This window comes from Lissotriton vulgaris, chromosome 5 (genome assembly GCF_964263255.1).
Source record: "Lissotriton vulgaris chromosome 5, aLisVul1.2, whole genome shotgun sequence".
Taxonomy (NCBI): domain Eukaryota; kingdom Metazoa; phylum Chordata; class Amphibia; order Caudata; family Salamandridae; genus Lissotriton; species Lissotriton vulgaris.
This window is the reverse complement of record NC_141693.1, coordinates 1,935,224,839-1,935,239,009: the sequence shown is the minus strand read 5'-3', so window position 1 is coordinate 1,935,239,009 and position 14,171 is coordinate 1,935,224,839. Positions and strand designations below refer to the sequence as shown.

The following is a 14,171-nucleotide window of genomic DNA, read 5'->3' as shown; positions in this document are numbered from 1 at the left end:
GTTTACGAAACATTACTGCCTGTAATCTACACAACAAGAGGTTGCAACGGTTGGCCAAGCTGTACTGCGTCATCTCTTTAACTAAGGTCAACCTCTTTATTTTATATAGGAGGAATTCTTTATTTCTTTATTTTAATCAAGGTAAATGATCATGTAACTGTATTTGACAATTTGTACCATGATATGGCTTATAATGTAGCTTTGAATATTTACCTCAACATTACTTGTTTTAATATTTCAATATACTGTAATCTTTAGCACATGCATTTTGTAAAGGATAGTGGATAATTATTGGGAGTTTAAAGTTACATGTCTCCCACCTTCCGTTAACAACAGTACAGTAATGGTACTGCTTCCTACTCTGATTCAGGCATGCAAATCTATGAAAGATACCCCAATACTGGATAAGAAAATAAGTTACTTACCTGGAACTACGGTTATCCAGTATTGGTATCTTTCATAGATTGTTATACACAAATGAGGCCGCTCCCGGTGTTATGACCTAAAGGTGCTCAAGGTTGACTTGTGAGTATGAGTGTAGACATCTCACAAAAAGTTAAGGACTGGCCTCACACACCGCCTGGTGTCATGCTTCATCATCGGCCGTCCTCGCCCTCTAAATACTTGGTTTTATAGAGGGTGTGGCATTCACCTGACAACAGGGATGCACTTCTAAACTAAGGGGGGGCCCAAAGTGAGTGAGTGAGATTTAAAAACCATTACAGTTGCCAAACTAAATTTTAATGGAAAAGGTAACTGTATGGTATTAAAAAACAGTGAACGGCGATTTGGGGAAATGTATTATCCCCTCGCCGTATTGAACTCGGTCGACATGTTTCTGCCTAGTGTCATACAGTGTTACATGGCGTTAATCAGGACCTATGTTATCAAGGGCTCCGTTCTTACCAACTCTGTAGTGAGAAAACCACTAGGTGGGATGACCTCTGTCACTCTCCACTTCCCGGTGTACTCTGTACTCCTGTAAAAAAGAAATAGTGTACGAGAAAACCATCAGAATATTCTGGTCACTCAAACAGATAATGAACCACACCACACAAATTATAGTGCGTGGCTAAGTGTGTAACACGTGCCTGTCATACATGCACACACAGAAAGAATTAAAAGTGGGAGCTTTATCTCTCACGTCTTACCCACGGAACTCACCCTATGTACTCCATGGGAGGAGGAATAAAGGGAAAGCCCCTGTAGTCAAACCCTAGAGAATAGAAGAGCACAAGTATCCCTGATAAAAGAAAATGTACCAAATGTATACAAAAAGGTCATAGGAGGTGTTAAATTCCATACACAAGCATATGTCACACATCCGCCTAGTATTGCCTTACCGCATCATGGTGCGCTCTCCGCGGCAAACACCCCCCTTTTTTTGACACACTCAAGCTGATCTTACCTAAAGGAGAGTGTTTTTTTTTTTTACACCTCCTGCACAATTTTAACGGCTCATACAAGCTGAACGCCATCAATCTCACCGATCACCGTACAATACCAGCATGTCTGTGTAACAGTATTTTTATCCCCTCCAACCCAGGTGCAAACACACCAGGAATAGACGAATTGGCCTTATAAACAACCTGCATTTTGTTTGCCCTTTACCACTCTTAGGTCAAAGTATGCACTTTGAGAATCGTTATCTGGGGGAATACAACAAATAGTGTATATACCGTTTTTCTGCTGGGCTAGATTGTACTGGCTCAAAAGCTCCAATTTATGTTTTCATTACAATCAAATCTAATTTCTACAAGCTTGTGTGCCTCATACCAATCTGAGGTCAAATGATGCTTTCTTTGAGAATCGTCATTTAGGGGCATACAACACACAGTGTACATACCGCTGTTCCGCTGGGCTAGATTGTACAGGCCAAAAAAACTCAAATTTGTGTTTGTGACACGCGTAATTTTTTTTTTATTATCCAAACTAATTCTACACATAGGACAGGCAAGCCTGACACTAACGATCCCTAGCAACATGGGACACTTGCACATACTCTCAGCATTGCCGCACATGCATGACGCGCCCTCTGAGCACGACGCCCGCCCGGCTCAGGCGCATGCCTGACGTTTGGTTGCAGGCACTATCTGTGACACCAGATACTTTTTTTTTTGCGGCAGATGGTCGATTAATGTGGCAAATAAGGCAAATCTAGAGTTATGCGAAAATTACTGTGGCCGCACAATTGCATAATTCCAGAGGCTCTGCCTATGGTATAAACTCTAAACTTTTCACCTGTTCTCTTTCCACACATCTATGGGATACTAACTAAAACATTTCACTCTTTCTCTTTCCACACATCTGCAGTATAGTCTATAGTTCACTGGTCTTCTTTCTACGCAGTTAATGTATGCTCCATAAACCTTTAACTGTTTCTCTTCCCACACATTCGTAGGATACTGCCTAAATCCTTCCAGTGTTCCTCTTCACACATCTAAGGTACATTACTGAAATTCTTTCACAATTTCTTGTTCCACACATCTGTGGTATACTCCCTAAACCCTTTCACTTTTTCTCTTCCCACACATCTGTGATATTTACTCCCTAAACCCTTTCACCGACATACTCTGCCATATACTCCCTAACTCTTTTCGTAGTCCCCTTTCCACACATCTGTCGTTCACACCCTAAACCCTGTCTCTATTAGGGGTGGGCGGAAGTCGCGTAAGGGACTTACGCGGAGAGGCACAGAGATTGAACCAATCTCCGTGCCTCTCCTCATCTTTCTGTTACGCGACGCCCGCCAGCCGCCGCCTCCCGCCCGCAATATTAAATCAGATTAAAAAGCCTAAAATAAGATTTAAATAAAATTTACCTTATCGCAAGGTCATCTTTGTCTATCTTCTTGGAACTGCGCATGCGCAGGCTCCCGCGCATGCAGAATCCTGCTAGAAGAGCAGGATTCTGAGGAAGAAGGACCTTATGGCGATGCAAGTAGCCCATCTCAGCTGCACGTAAAGAGTCAGGAGGACGACTTTGATGAGGAATATGGTGAATATCAATTTCCTCCTCAGGAACAATACCGCAAGAGTTAACAGGAGGAAGTGGTTTATTGAAGAAACTAACCACTGAACAGTATAGGTTGCTGTTCAGAGATACCCAGAAGACACAGACTCAGGACAGGACTGACTTTGTAGATTATGCTACTAAGGCTCTGGAAGGCTGGTTACTGGGCAGTAAAGTAAGTGACTATACAGGATTGTATAACCTTATTATGAGAGAACAGATTCTTAATAATTGTCAGAACCAGTTATTGCATCAGCACTTGGTTGACTCTGATTTGACTTCTCTACAAGAATTGGGTAAGAGGGCAGACAAATGGGTTAGAAACAGGGTGAAGCAGAAGGTACAGAACCAAGGTGGTGACCAGAAGAAGCAAGACCAAAAGGTGGAGGCATGGTTATGTCCTCCTCTGTGAGTCCCAGTAACCTGGGCAAGTACAGACAAACTCCTTTAGTCAATGAGAAAAATGCTAAGGCCTACAGGCACACAGGTGCCAGTGTCACAATGGTGATACCTGACTTTGTAGACCCTGGACAGATAATACTTGGTGAAACCTACCAAGTGACCAATGCTAGTAATGTCACTACCACACATAGTATGTAGGGGTGGGCGGACATCTCAGTTCCGCCCACAGAATGTGCAGAGATTTGCCCCTTCCGCCTTCTACCTTCCGCAATGTAGGCAGAGAAACAATGCAAATCTCCGCACACTCGGGGGTATAACGGAAGTTGGCCGCCCGCCTCCTGCCCGCCTTTGCATGGACATTCCTGGCGAGGAATGCACATGCGCGGTCTCCCGCACATGCACAGTTCCCAGAAGAAGGCGCAATGGACAAGGATGCGCCGGCAATAAAGTTAAGTTTTCTTTTTCTTTGTAATGTAATTTAATACTGCAGACGGAAGGCGGGCGGCAGGCGGGCGGCAGGTGGGCAGGAGATTGGGTCAATCTCGCTGCCTCTCCACGTTAGTCCCTTACACGACTTCCGCCCAGTTCGGACTGGACTGTTCCCATGAGGCACAGGGTCAAGGCCATGTCTGAACTGGGGTGATGTGGAGTGCAAAAACACGATGGATTTAGGCCCAGATCTCTGTACTGGGGTGAACGTATGACATTGTTCTGCATTCTGTCCATCAACTGTTGTTTTTGCATTTGTCACCCCTAATAGTATATTTATCAACGGGAGGACAAAGTTCCTAGATCAGGGTGCAAAAGTCACCCATGGATCAAGGTGCAGACAGTCACCAACAAGGGTGCAAAAGTCACCCATGTGTCAAGGTGCAAAAAGTCACCAACAAGGGTGCAAAGGTCACCCATGTATCGGGGTGCTAACAGTCACCCATATTTTGAAACAAATAAAAATTAAGAAAGAAGGTAGACTAAAGTAATCCTAGGTGTAAAAATGTCCTAATGTGAGAGGGAAAATAATTCTACATCCTCTGTTGCCCTCACACACCCCGGGGGTGTCATGCTTCATCATCGGGCATTTGCTCCTCGTAGGGCCGGCGCTGCAATTCCCTATGGGTCCTCCGAAGGTTCACTTTATCGGAGATCTTTTTTTAGGATTGCCGGATGTTGCATGCGGGTGTGTGGGGATTGGGTAAAAGGAGGGTAAATCAATTTCATGTGCACGTGATAGTGTAAAAAATGACTCAAGGCTAACATGTTTCGCTCCTCTGTTGCCTGTAAGTCATTGGCGCTTCTTGAGGACCACAATAATAAACAGTGTAGTGCACGTTCTATAATAAGTAAAGATTAAAATGAGAACCCTCTTAACTCAGCCAGGGCGGGTCTGTATACCCTCAAAGTGGTTACAGCTGCTACATGGAAGCCGCTCCTGGGTAAAACTCAGCCAGGGCGGGTCTGTATACCCTCAAAGTGGTTACAGCTGCTACATGGAAGCCGCTCCTGGGTAACACTCAGCCAGGGCGGGTCTGTATACCCTCAAAGTGGTTACAGCTGCTACATGGAAGCCGCTCCTGGGTAACACCCTCTTAACTCAGCCAGAGCGGGTCTGTATACCCTCAAAGTGGTTACAGCTGCTACATGGAAGCCGCTTCTGGGTAACACCTTGATTTATGCAGTTTGCCGACCCTTAAGACTCGGGTGCTGCTGGAAAATCCCTCAGAGAACCCTGTCACCTCAAGCGCCTGGCACTAATGAAAGTGCTGCAGGCGGGCGGGCGTGGCTAGTGCCCAAGGAAGATGGCGGCACTACCGTGACTCACTTGAGGTGACAGCTGACAAGTTTTGCAGGCATACAGACATATGTTTTCACTGACTCCAAGTCAGACCACCTGGTGCACTCATGAAGTGGACACTGGGGACAGTCTGCCCGTTGAAAATAAGATTTACAGGCAACCTGATCATGTCAGGGACTGTATCAGGACAGAAGTACAGAAAATGTTGGAACTGGGAGTGATTGAACCTTCAGATAGCCCTTGGGCTAGTCCAGTAGTCCGAGTGCCAAAACCTCACACCCAGGGTGGTAAGAGAGAGATGAGGTTTTATGTAGACTACAGAGGTCTCAATGCTGTCACTAAGACAGATGCCCACCCAATACCCAGAGCAGATGAGCTCATAGATAAGTTGGCATCTGCCAAATAACTGAGCACATTTGATCTGACAGCTAGCTACTGGCAAATCAGACTAACTGATGAGGCCAAGCCAAAGACATCATTTTCAACCCCTAGTGTGCATTATCAGTTTGTGGTGATGCCCTTTGGTCTGAAAAATGCACCTGCCACATTTCAAGGGTTGGTGAACAAAGTCCTCTCAGGCCTGGATGACTACTGTGCAGCTTATCTGGATAATATTGCTGTCTTTAGTTCCACCTGGGAAGATCACCTGATCCACCTGAAAAAATGTTTTGGAGGCCCTGAAAAAAGCAGGCCTAACTATCAAGGCTACTAAATGGCAGATAGGGCAGAGTCAGGTTGTGTACCTGGGCCACCTTGTAGGTGGAGGCCAGGTTCAACCATTGCAGAGCAAAATCCAGACCATAATGGACTGGGTTGCTCGAACCACCCAGACTCAGGTCGGAGATTTCTTGGGCCTGACTGGGTATTATAGGAGATTTGTCAAGGGGTATGGTTCCATTGTGACACCCCTGAATGACTTAACTTCTAAAAGAATACCTAAAAAAGTTCAGTGGACAGTCAGCTGTCAAAAGGCATTTGATGACCTGAAGCAGGCCATATGCACTGCACCCATTCTGCAAAGTCCTAACTACTCAAAAGAATTCATTGTTCAAACAGATGCTTCTGAGTTGGGGGCAGGGGTTGTGCTATCACAATTGAATGAAGGTCAGGACCAGCCAGTAGCTTTTATTAGCAGAAGGCTGACCCCTAGAGAGAAATGTTGGTCAGCTATTGAGAGGGAGGCCTTAGCTGTGGTTTGGGCCCTGAAGAAGCTGAGGCCATACTTGTTTGGTACTCACTTCACAGTTCAGAAAGACCATAAGCCCCTCTTGTGGCTAAAGCAGATGAAGGGTGAAGATCCCAAACTGCCCAGGTGGTCCATTTCCATACATGGGATGGACTATACAGTGGAACATAGACCTGGGAGTAACCATGCCAATGCAGATGGACTCTCCAGATATTTCCACTTAGAACATGAAGACTCAACTGGTCAAGGTTAGTTTAATGTCCCTGCATTTGGGGGGAGAGGGGGGTTGTGTAGGAGAGTAGGGTCTGCTTCCTATGGTTACCCCCAATTTATTGCTGTGATTCTCTGGTTTTTCGACTCTAGTATGGCTGTGACCCTGCTAATCAGGCCCACAGCCTAGCTGTTCTCTCTCTAAATTGAAACCATGTACTTTAGGTACATACCAGATTGGTTACTGGGTCACTCTTGTGAGCCCTGTATATGGTACCCTAGGTACCCAGGGCATAGGTGCACCCTAGGCCTACCAGCGGCTGCAGCATGTACTGTGCCCCTTCTGGTTAGCATTCCAAACTGACACCACAGGTCTGTACTTACAGCCTGGGTAAGGTGGTGTAATCACCCCATACTTAGATATAGTATCCCTATATCTACCTTATATATAGACACATAGTAACCTATAAGTCACTCCTATGGCAGGCCTTGACTATCCTGGAAGCAGAGTGCATGGTTTTATGTGAGAGGGTGCCCTAGCATGAGCTGAGCCCCTCTGCAGCTTTCGGAACCATCTCCTTATAGCTGTTCTATGGTATAGCCATACCATTTACTCTTAAGTGCATTATAATCCTCGCGGTTCATGCTAACTTTGGTTTGGCTTTATCAAAATATATTGTGCAAGTTGTCAAACACTTCGGAATACTAACCCCCCCCCCCCCCCCCCACCCCCCCCCCCCACCAGTCCTGTTGGGGGAGGGTAGCATTCCACCCTTCTAGAGGGAGAAGACATGTAGTTACTGGTAAACCCGGTTAAAGTTAAACAGAGCCTCAGCATCACAAAATGGATGTTGCTGCCACAGACACGAGTCTGTCCTCCTGCTGCTGGACGAAACTCCGGCAGGGAGGCCTGGACAATAGGTTTCCTGCCCAGCTAGGTGCTAGCACCTCCCCATACAGGCTTTTGTGTATTGGGGCAGAGAGGGTTGCATTCAGTGAATGCTTTTCAGACACTGCCTGTGGCACACAAGGTGCTCCATGCATTTCCCAGTTCAAACCGGTTGCTGGGGCACTCAGCCCCAGCTCTGGCGCCAAACTGGACAAAGGGGAAGGGGTGTAACCAACTCCTCCCCAGGTCCACCCATAGCAGGGACCTTAGAGTTAGTCCAACACCTAAACTTACTATAAGTATAGAACGCCAGTCCCTAGGACTTTAGATTACCCTGGACGAAACTCTGCAACATATATCTTGGACCTTCGACATTCCATATCGACTGGAAGATGGAAGAAATCTCCCTTGTGGTCAACGAGTGACCACCCTCCCGCCAGATACCGAAGAACCTGCGACTCAGGACACAGATTTCCAGACATCTCTGATGCTGACCTGCGCTCCCAGCAAAGCTGAGACCTGTGGGGGACACAAGAGACGTGGGACCAGAACTCATGGATATCCTGCATTTTGCAAACTGCACCTACTTCCCGAGGTATTCCGAAGTTGTGCATTGGGGGTGCTTGAAGCCCCAGCCCGAGCACCGTTTGCACTGAAGCTCAGAGGCCCACACTCAACGAGTGTCCCGTGGGCCCACTTTGTGCATTTCCGCTCGACGCATCTTCGCGGTTCCTAGTCTGTTGACTAGTGAGCCCCCACGAAGACCAATCTTGAAATCCTTTGCTTTCCCGATTGCTCCCGACGTGCTCCTACTTCTCCCCAAAGGAGACGTTCCTCAGATCTTCTGGTCTGCACCAAAGCCAATCTCGACATCTTGCGTGGATTGCGTTTGCCTAGGCTTGTTGAGTCCAATCCGGATCCGACACCGCAGTCAACTAGATCCTTTGTGGGACAGCTCGAATCCAGTTCCTGGTCGTCGTCGATGCCTCCTGGACCTCGTGGCTGAAGAGACAAACTTCACCTTTTCATTTGAAATCACCCGACATCGGCTGGCATCTTCCTGTCGCCATCCTGGTCACTGGCTAGTGACCCAGATTTTGTCCCTTCTGCTTTCAGGTTCATGACATCTCTGATCCGCACTTGGATCCACCCGGACACTTTTCCTGTTCGCCTGCAGCACTTCTTCGCAGCTCTCCATTGGAATCGACGACGAAACCCGACACGAAAAGACACCTATGCACACGACTTCCCTGGGTGAGGTAACATGAGTACTCTGGTGCTCCTGTGGGTATTGACTAACTAAGTGTCCTAGTCTAAAAGGGTTCCATCGTAGTTCACCTCCTTGTACCCTTAATTTTTAAAATTGTAACTTGTTCATTCTCCATAGAAAGTCAATGGTAACCCGCGGCTGTGTTTAGACACTGCACGCGTCTCCCGTGGGCTTCCTACATCCTAACCTTTGGTGGTTCTAGGCAGCCCCAGCGATTCCACAGGCCCTAGGCCTGCTTTCTATTCCACACGTGGTTCTCATACCACTATTTTAGTATATGGTTTGTTAGGCCCCTAGGGCAAAATGTATACTGTGCAACTTATCGTATGCTAATTAAGTTCCTTGTATTGTACTTTTACCTCTGACCTCGTAAAGAGTGCAGAGGGGCTGTGTTTAGAATAAATACATATACATTTGATATATTCCTTGTGATGTGTGCTTTCATTTGGTACGCAAGAGATTATAAATGGTAAAACAACTTGCTTAACTTGTCTCCAAGTCTTAGCCTGAAGGCTGCTCTCCACAGCTACCACTAGGATAGCTTTCTATAAGGTTGACTTTATAACCTACCATCAATAAGGGTCGTTTGGACTGGTGCAAAGTGCCCACTAGAATAGTGGACATCATATACCAGTCCAACTTCTCACACATCCCGCGAAGGGAGTCAGAAACCCTGGAGCTGGATTCTCTGCAAGGAGGATTACAGCGTCTGGTTAGTGCGTCAGTCGGGACTCGAATTCCTTCTGAACTTGCTGTGGCGAGCCATATCGAGCTGTATAGCCGAGCCGTGGTTTGCCAGGGCAAGTGCAGGTATATTTATACCTTGAAAGTGTCTAGGAATGTTCGCATCGACGTAAAAGTCGGGCAGAGGAACGTCCTGAATGAACCTCTAAGGAATAGATGTTCATGTATAATAAATGAGTTCTTGGAGAAATCAATAATCCAAGCAGGGGAAGTGCTAAAGGCTTAAGAGTCTGGTTTTCCAAGAACTTGTGACGTGGGATGGACAGATGTAGAAGACCATGCCTGTATTTGGGTTGCATCGGCAATGCCTAAATAAGGGCTGTAATTCTATGCCTAAATAAGGGCAAATGAGAGTTGTGCCTATATAAGGGCATGATTCAGGAAACCTATGTATGTGTATATAAATCGAACAAACAACAATAGACTGGTAAAACAAGCTGCTTTACATTCCTCCAAGACTTAGCCTGAAGGCTGCTCTCCACAGCTACCACTAGGATAGCTTTCTATAAAGGTTGTCTTTAACCTACCATCAATAAGGGTCGTTTGGACTGGTGCAAGGTGCCCACTAGAATAGTGGGCAGCATATGCCAGGTCAACTTCTCACAGTCTCCGCACGTGAGCGGGATTATTCAGTGCTTATAACTATAATGGAAATTACCCTCTGAGAGAACAGAAGTTATAGATAAGAAACTATTCCTTCTGTAGGACTGGGTGAGCTCAGCTTGGAGCCAGTGAGTGTGGAACCCATGATTCTATAGTACTGGGACAGTGCTTCTTGGAGTCTTTGAGTGTTAAGCTGATGAGTCTGTAGTACTGGGAAGACTCAGCCTAATGTCAGTACGTGTGCGACCCATGAATGCCTAATACTGGGAGAGATTTGCCTGGAGTCAATGAGAGTAGAGCCCATGGGTCTATGGTATCTCGAAAGCTCATATTCGTTTAATTGACTTTAGGCACATGAGTCTGTAGTACTGGGAAGCACAGCTCGGAGTCAGTGAATGTGAGAACCATGAGTCTATAAGACTAGGAGAGCACAGCTTGGAGTCAGTGAGTGTGGGACCCATAAGTCTGTAGTATTGGGACAGCACATTTGTAGTCAGCGGTGTAGGGACCCATGAGTCTCTAGTACTGGGAGAGCACAGCTTGGAATCAGCGACTTTGGAGCCCAGGAGTCTGTAATACTGGCAGACGCAGAGCTTGTAGTCAGTGAGTGTGAGTCCCTTGAGTCTGTCATAGTAACAAAGCACAACTTGGAGGCAGTGGTACGGGACCCATAAGTCTGTAGTACTGGGACTGGAGAACTTGCAGTCAATTAATGTGGAGCCCATGAGTCTGTAGTACTGGGAGCTCAGCTTAAAACTAGTCAGTGTGGAAAACAAGAGTCTGTAGTAATGGGAAAGGGCAGCTTGGAACTAGTGAGTGTGGAGACCATGAGTCTGTAGTCAGTGAGGGTGGGGCCCAACAGTTTGTTTTACTGAGAGAGCTTATAGGGCCTTGAGAATGTGGAACCTTCTGAAGTATGTTTGCAAGTTTCATTCTCGCAATTAATCTCCAAAATGTCATGATTGGAGGGGCAGCCCACGTCAGATGTTCTCTTTTACCTACTGAGATAGCTCCAAGGTTGGCCAGTGACTATTGCATGCTTTCTTTTGCAGGTGATCTCAATTCCCGCCAAATTGCAAAATACTTTACACATCCATGCTTCAACGTCAATAGGCTTAAAGCAGATAATCTTGAGGATTATGACTATGATATTGCACTGGTGAAGCTGAACAATCCATTCACCTTCACAGAATTAATTCGGTAAGTGGTCCATTTGCAATCACTATGCCCCGAAAAATAGATTTATACCTGTCAGACCTGGCATCTTTGGCGTGTTTTCCCCTGTCTTTTTGCTTCTGACCTCCTGTTTTTGACTGTGTGCCGCATTTAGTTTTTGGTGGTTTTAAGACTCTGGGCACTTTGCAACTACTGACTAGTGCTAAAGTGCAAGCGGTCCCTGTGTAAATTGTATCTGTAATTGGTTATCCATGATTGGCATATTTGATTTTAGTATACTGTGTGTGCCAGGGGCTTGTAAATCAAATGGGTGTGCAGACAGAATATCGAGTTTAAAATATTGAGTTACACAAATATCGAGTCAGAAATATCGTGGTTCAGAAATATCGACAGTGAGAATATCCACTTAAGTCAAGTAATCCCAATTTAAAAATATCAAGTGTTTAATATCGTTTGCATAAATATGGTTGTTAAAAATATAGATTTTTTAAATTATGTTATGTATTTTGGTATATATTTTAAATGTATGTGATGTATGTTTGTTTATATAAGAATTGTTTGCATTATTAATATATGTTACATTTTTAGTAGTTATTAATTTTTTATTAGCATTTTTAAATACTTAGCATGTCCAAACATATGAACAAATAAAGACCATTGTACTATAACATCCTTCATCCAGTTACAGTAAGCGTGTGATGTTGTCTCACAGCAACTTTACCACAATAAAATAGAAAAGAAAAAAAAAAACAGTTACCAAATATAGTTAATCAACCTGGTTCGTGCGCAAGTATTCAGTCAAATATGTCCAATAGTTCCTTGGTCTATATCCAGCAGGCAGTTCCTCTTCGTACGTCTTCAACACATCTTGACAATGTGCCATGTCTCCTAGCCATTGCTTAACCTTGGGGGTTTCCCTACTGTCCCAGCACAGGGAAATTCTTCGCTTGGCAAGAAGTAAAGCAACCATACAGAACTAACGCTTAGCAGCCCGTACATGTCTAAGTAGCCCTAATAAACATGTACGACTAGAGAAAATAATATCAGTACCCACCATTTCACCCAGTATTTGCGTAGCCTTTTCCCAAAAGTCCTGCACTGCAGGGCAGGTCCACGAAAGGTGCAAGAAATCTGCTGGCACGGCCCCACAACGTTTACATGTTGCATCTGTGTGCAAACAATATCTATATAATCTAGCTGGAGTGTGATAAGTATTTGAGGGCTAGTATCCGCAGATTTCCATTAGGCGTCAACATTTCTGTAAGGGAGTAGGCCATCAACCATTCTTCCTCTGTGAGCGGGACCTCTAGCACATCATTCCACTTTGTATGTGCTCTATGTGTTGTGTCTGCAATATCCTCTTGCAGTGCAGTGTATAGTCCAGACACCAAGTGTTTGTTACTGGGAGTGGTAATTATCATTTGCAATGCTTCTAATCGCTGAGGTTCTGCCGGATAATTGGGATATCATTTCTTAATTGCCCCCTGAAGCCTCCGGTATGTAAAGCGAGACAATAGAGTTTGATTGATAATATACGTAAGATCATATGGCATTTTAAAGATATTATTATGGTAGAGGTCCCCCATAGTATCAAAGCCCACCTGTTGTAACAGGCCCATGCCCGCTTCTTCTTGCGTAACCGAGAGCTCCGGATGATGGAGTATCGGTAAGGCGGGAGCATACAAAGGTATTTTATTCGCTAGACTACCCATCTTACGCCAAGCAGCGTTCAGGGTATCAATAGTATTAATATCTTTGTTATGTAAATGGGGCCTGCGAAGCGCTATTATTGCTGTTAACCGGATTGGCAATGTGTCTCCTTCCTCTATAGTTACATGTGTAAGATAGGGAACTTGGTGGTACCAATAATGTGCACACTGTGCTTGCGCAAATAAATAGTAAAACAGGAGGTCAGGTAGTTTAAAACCTTCCTTAGAATAGGGTAATGTCATTGCTCGTAGTTCTATGCGGGCCTGCTTAGCCGCCCAGATACGGCGAGTCACTAATGATGCCAGTCTGCGAAAAACTTCTATTGGAGGTGTGATGGGTATATTATGAAAAAGATATAAAAATGTTGGTAATAAAACCATTTTAACAATAGCTAGCCGGTCAGCTAACGATAAGGGCAACTGAATCCAGTGGCCAACTTTGTCTTCATCATACTTATCGCCCTACCATAATTTGTGCGGATTACAACTTCCGGGACACGGTGGTACCAAACACCAAGGTATTTTATGGGATCCGATTGCCACTCTAAGGGGAATTCCGTAGGGTGTGGTTGTGTGGTGTCAGTCAGTTGAATAATTAGGGGTTTTGCCCAGTTAATCTGCAGGCCAGATTTCCGCCCAAATTTAATATATTCCCGCAATAAAGGGGATAAATGCTGTTCTGGATCCCGCACCTAGAGCATCATGTCATCTGCGTACAAAGAGATATGCAGTGGTCGCTGTGGAAATTGAAGAGCAGTGTAATGATGTCCCTGTATGATTTTGCACGCCAACGGCTCAAGCGCTATAGCGAAAAGTAATGGGGACAGTGGGCACCCTTGCCTTTTCCCCCTTTCCATGGACACTGTATCTAAAACATAGTTGTTGACTTGTACACGTGCAGTTGGTTTGGTGTATAGCATTTGCACTCACTGTAGGTGGAAACCCCATCCTCTGCAGCATCGTTATTAAATATGGCGATTCTATAGAATCAAATGCTTTGGCAGCATCTAACATAACCGCAGCCGCTTTGGTAGTTGGAATTAAATAATGGGACAATGCAAAGAGCGTTCTGGTGTTGTGCGCTGTTGATCTTGTACGGATGAACCCGATTGATCAGCAATTTAGCTAGGATTTTGGTGTCTGCATTAAGTAGTGACAATGGTCGATAGGAATCACAA

General features: G+C 45.2%; 1 protein-coding gene across 2 annotated transcripts in view; it reads left to right on the top strand.

Annotated features, from left to right (window-relative positions):
- C2 (complement C2) overlaps positions 1–14,171 on the top strand; it is a 482,116-nt gene that overhangs the window by 332,118 nt on the left and 135,827 nt on the right. For both annotated transcript variants that reach the window (XM_086924577.1, XM_086924578.1), the window contains one exon: positions 11,161–11,308. In XM_086924577.1, coding sequence (XP_086780703.1) covers positions 11,161–11,308 — 148 coding nt within the window. The remainder of the gene's footprint in view (positions 1–11,160; positions 11,309–14,171) is intronic.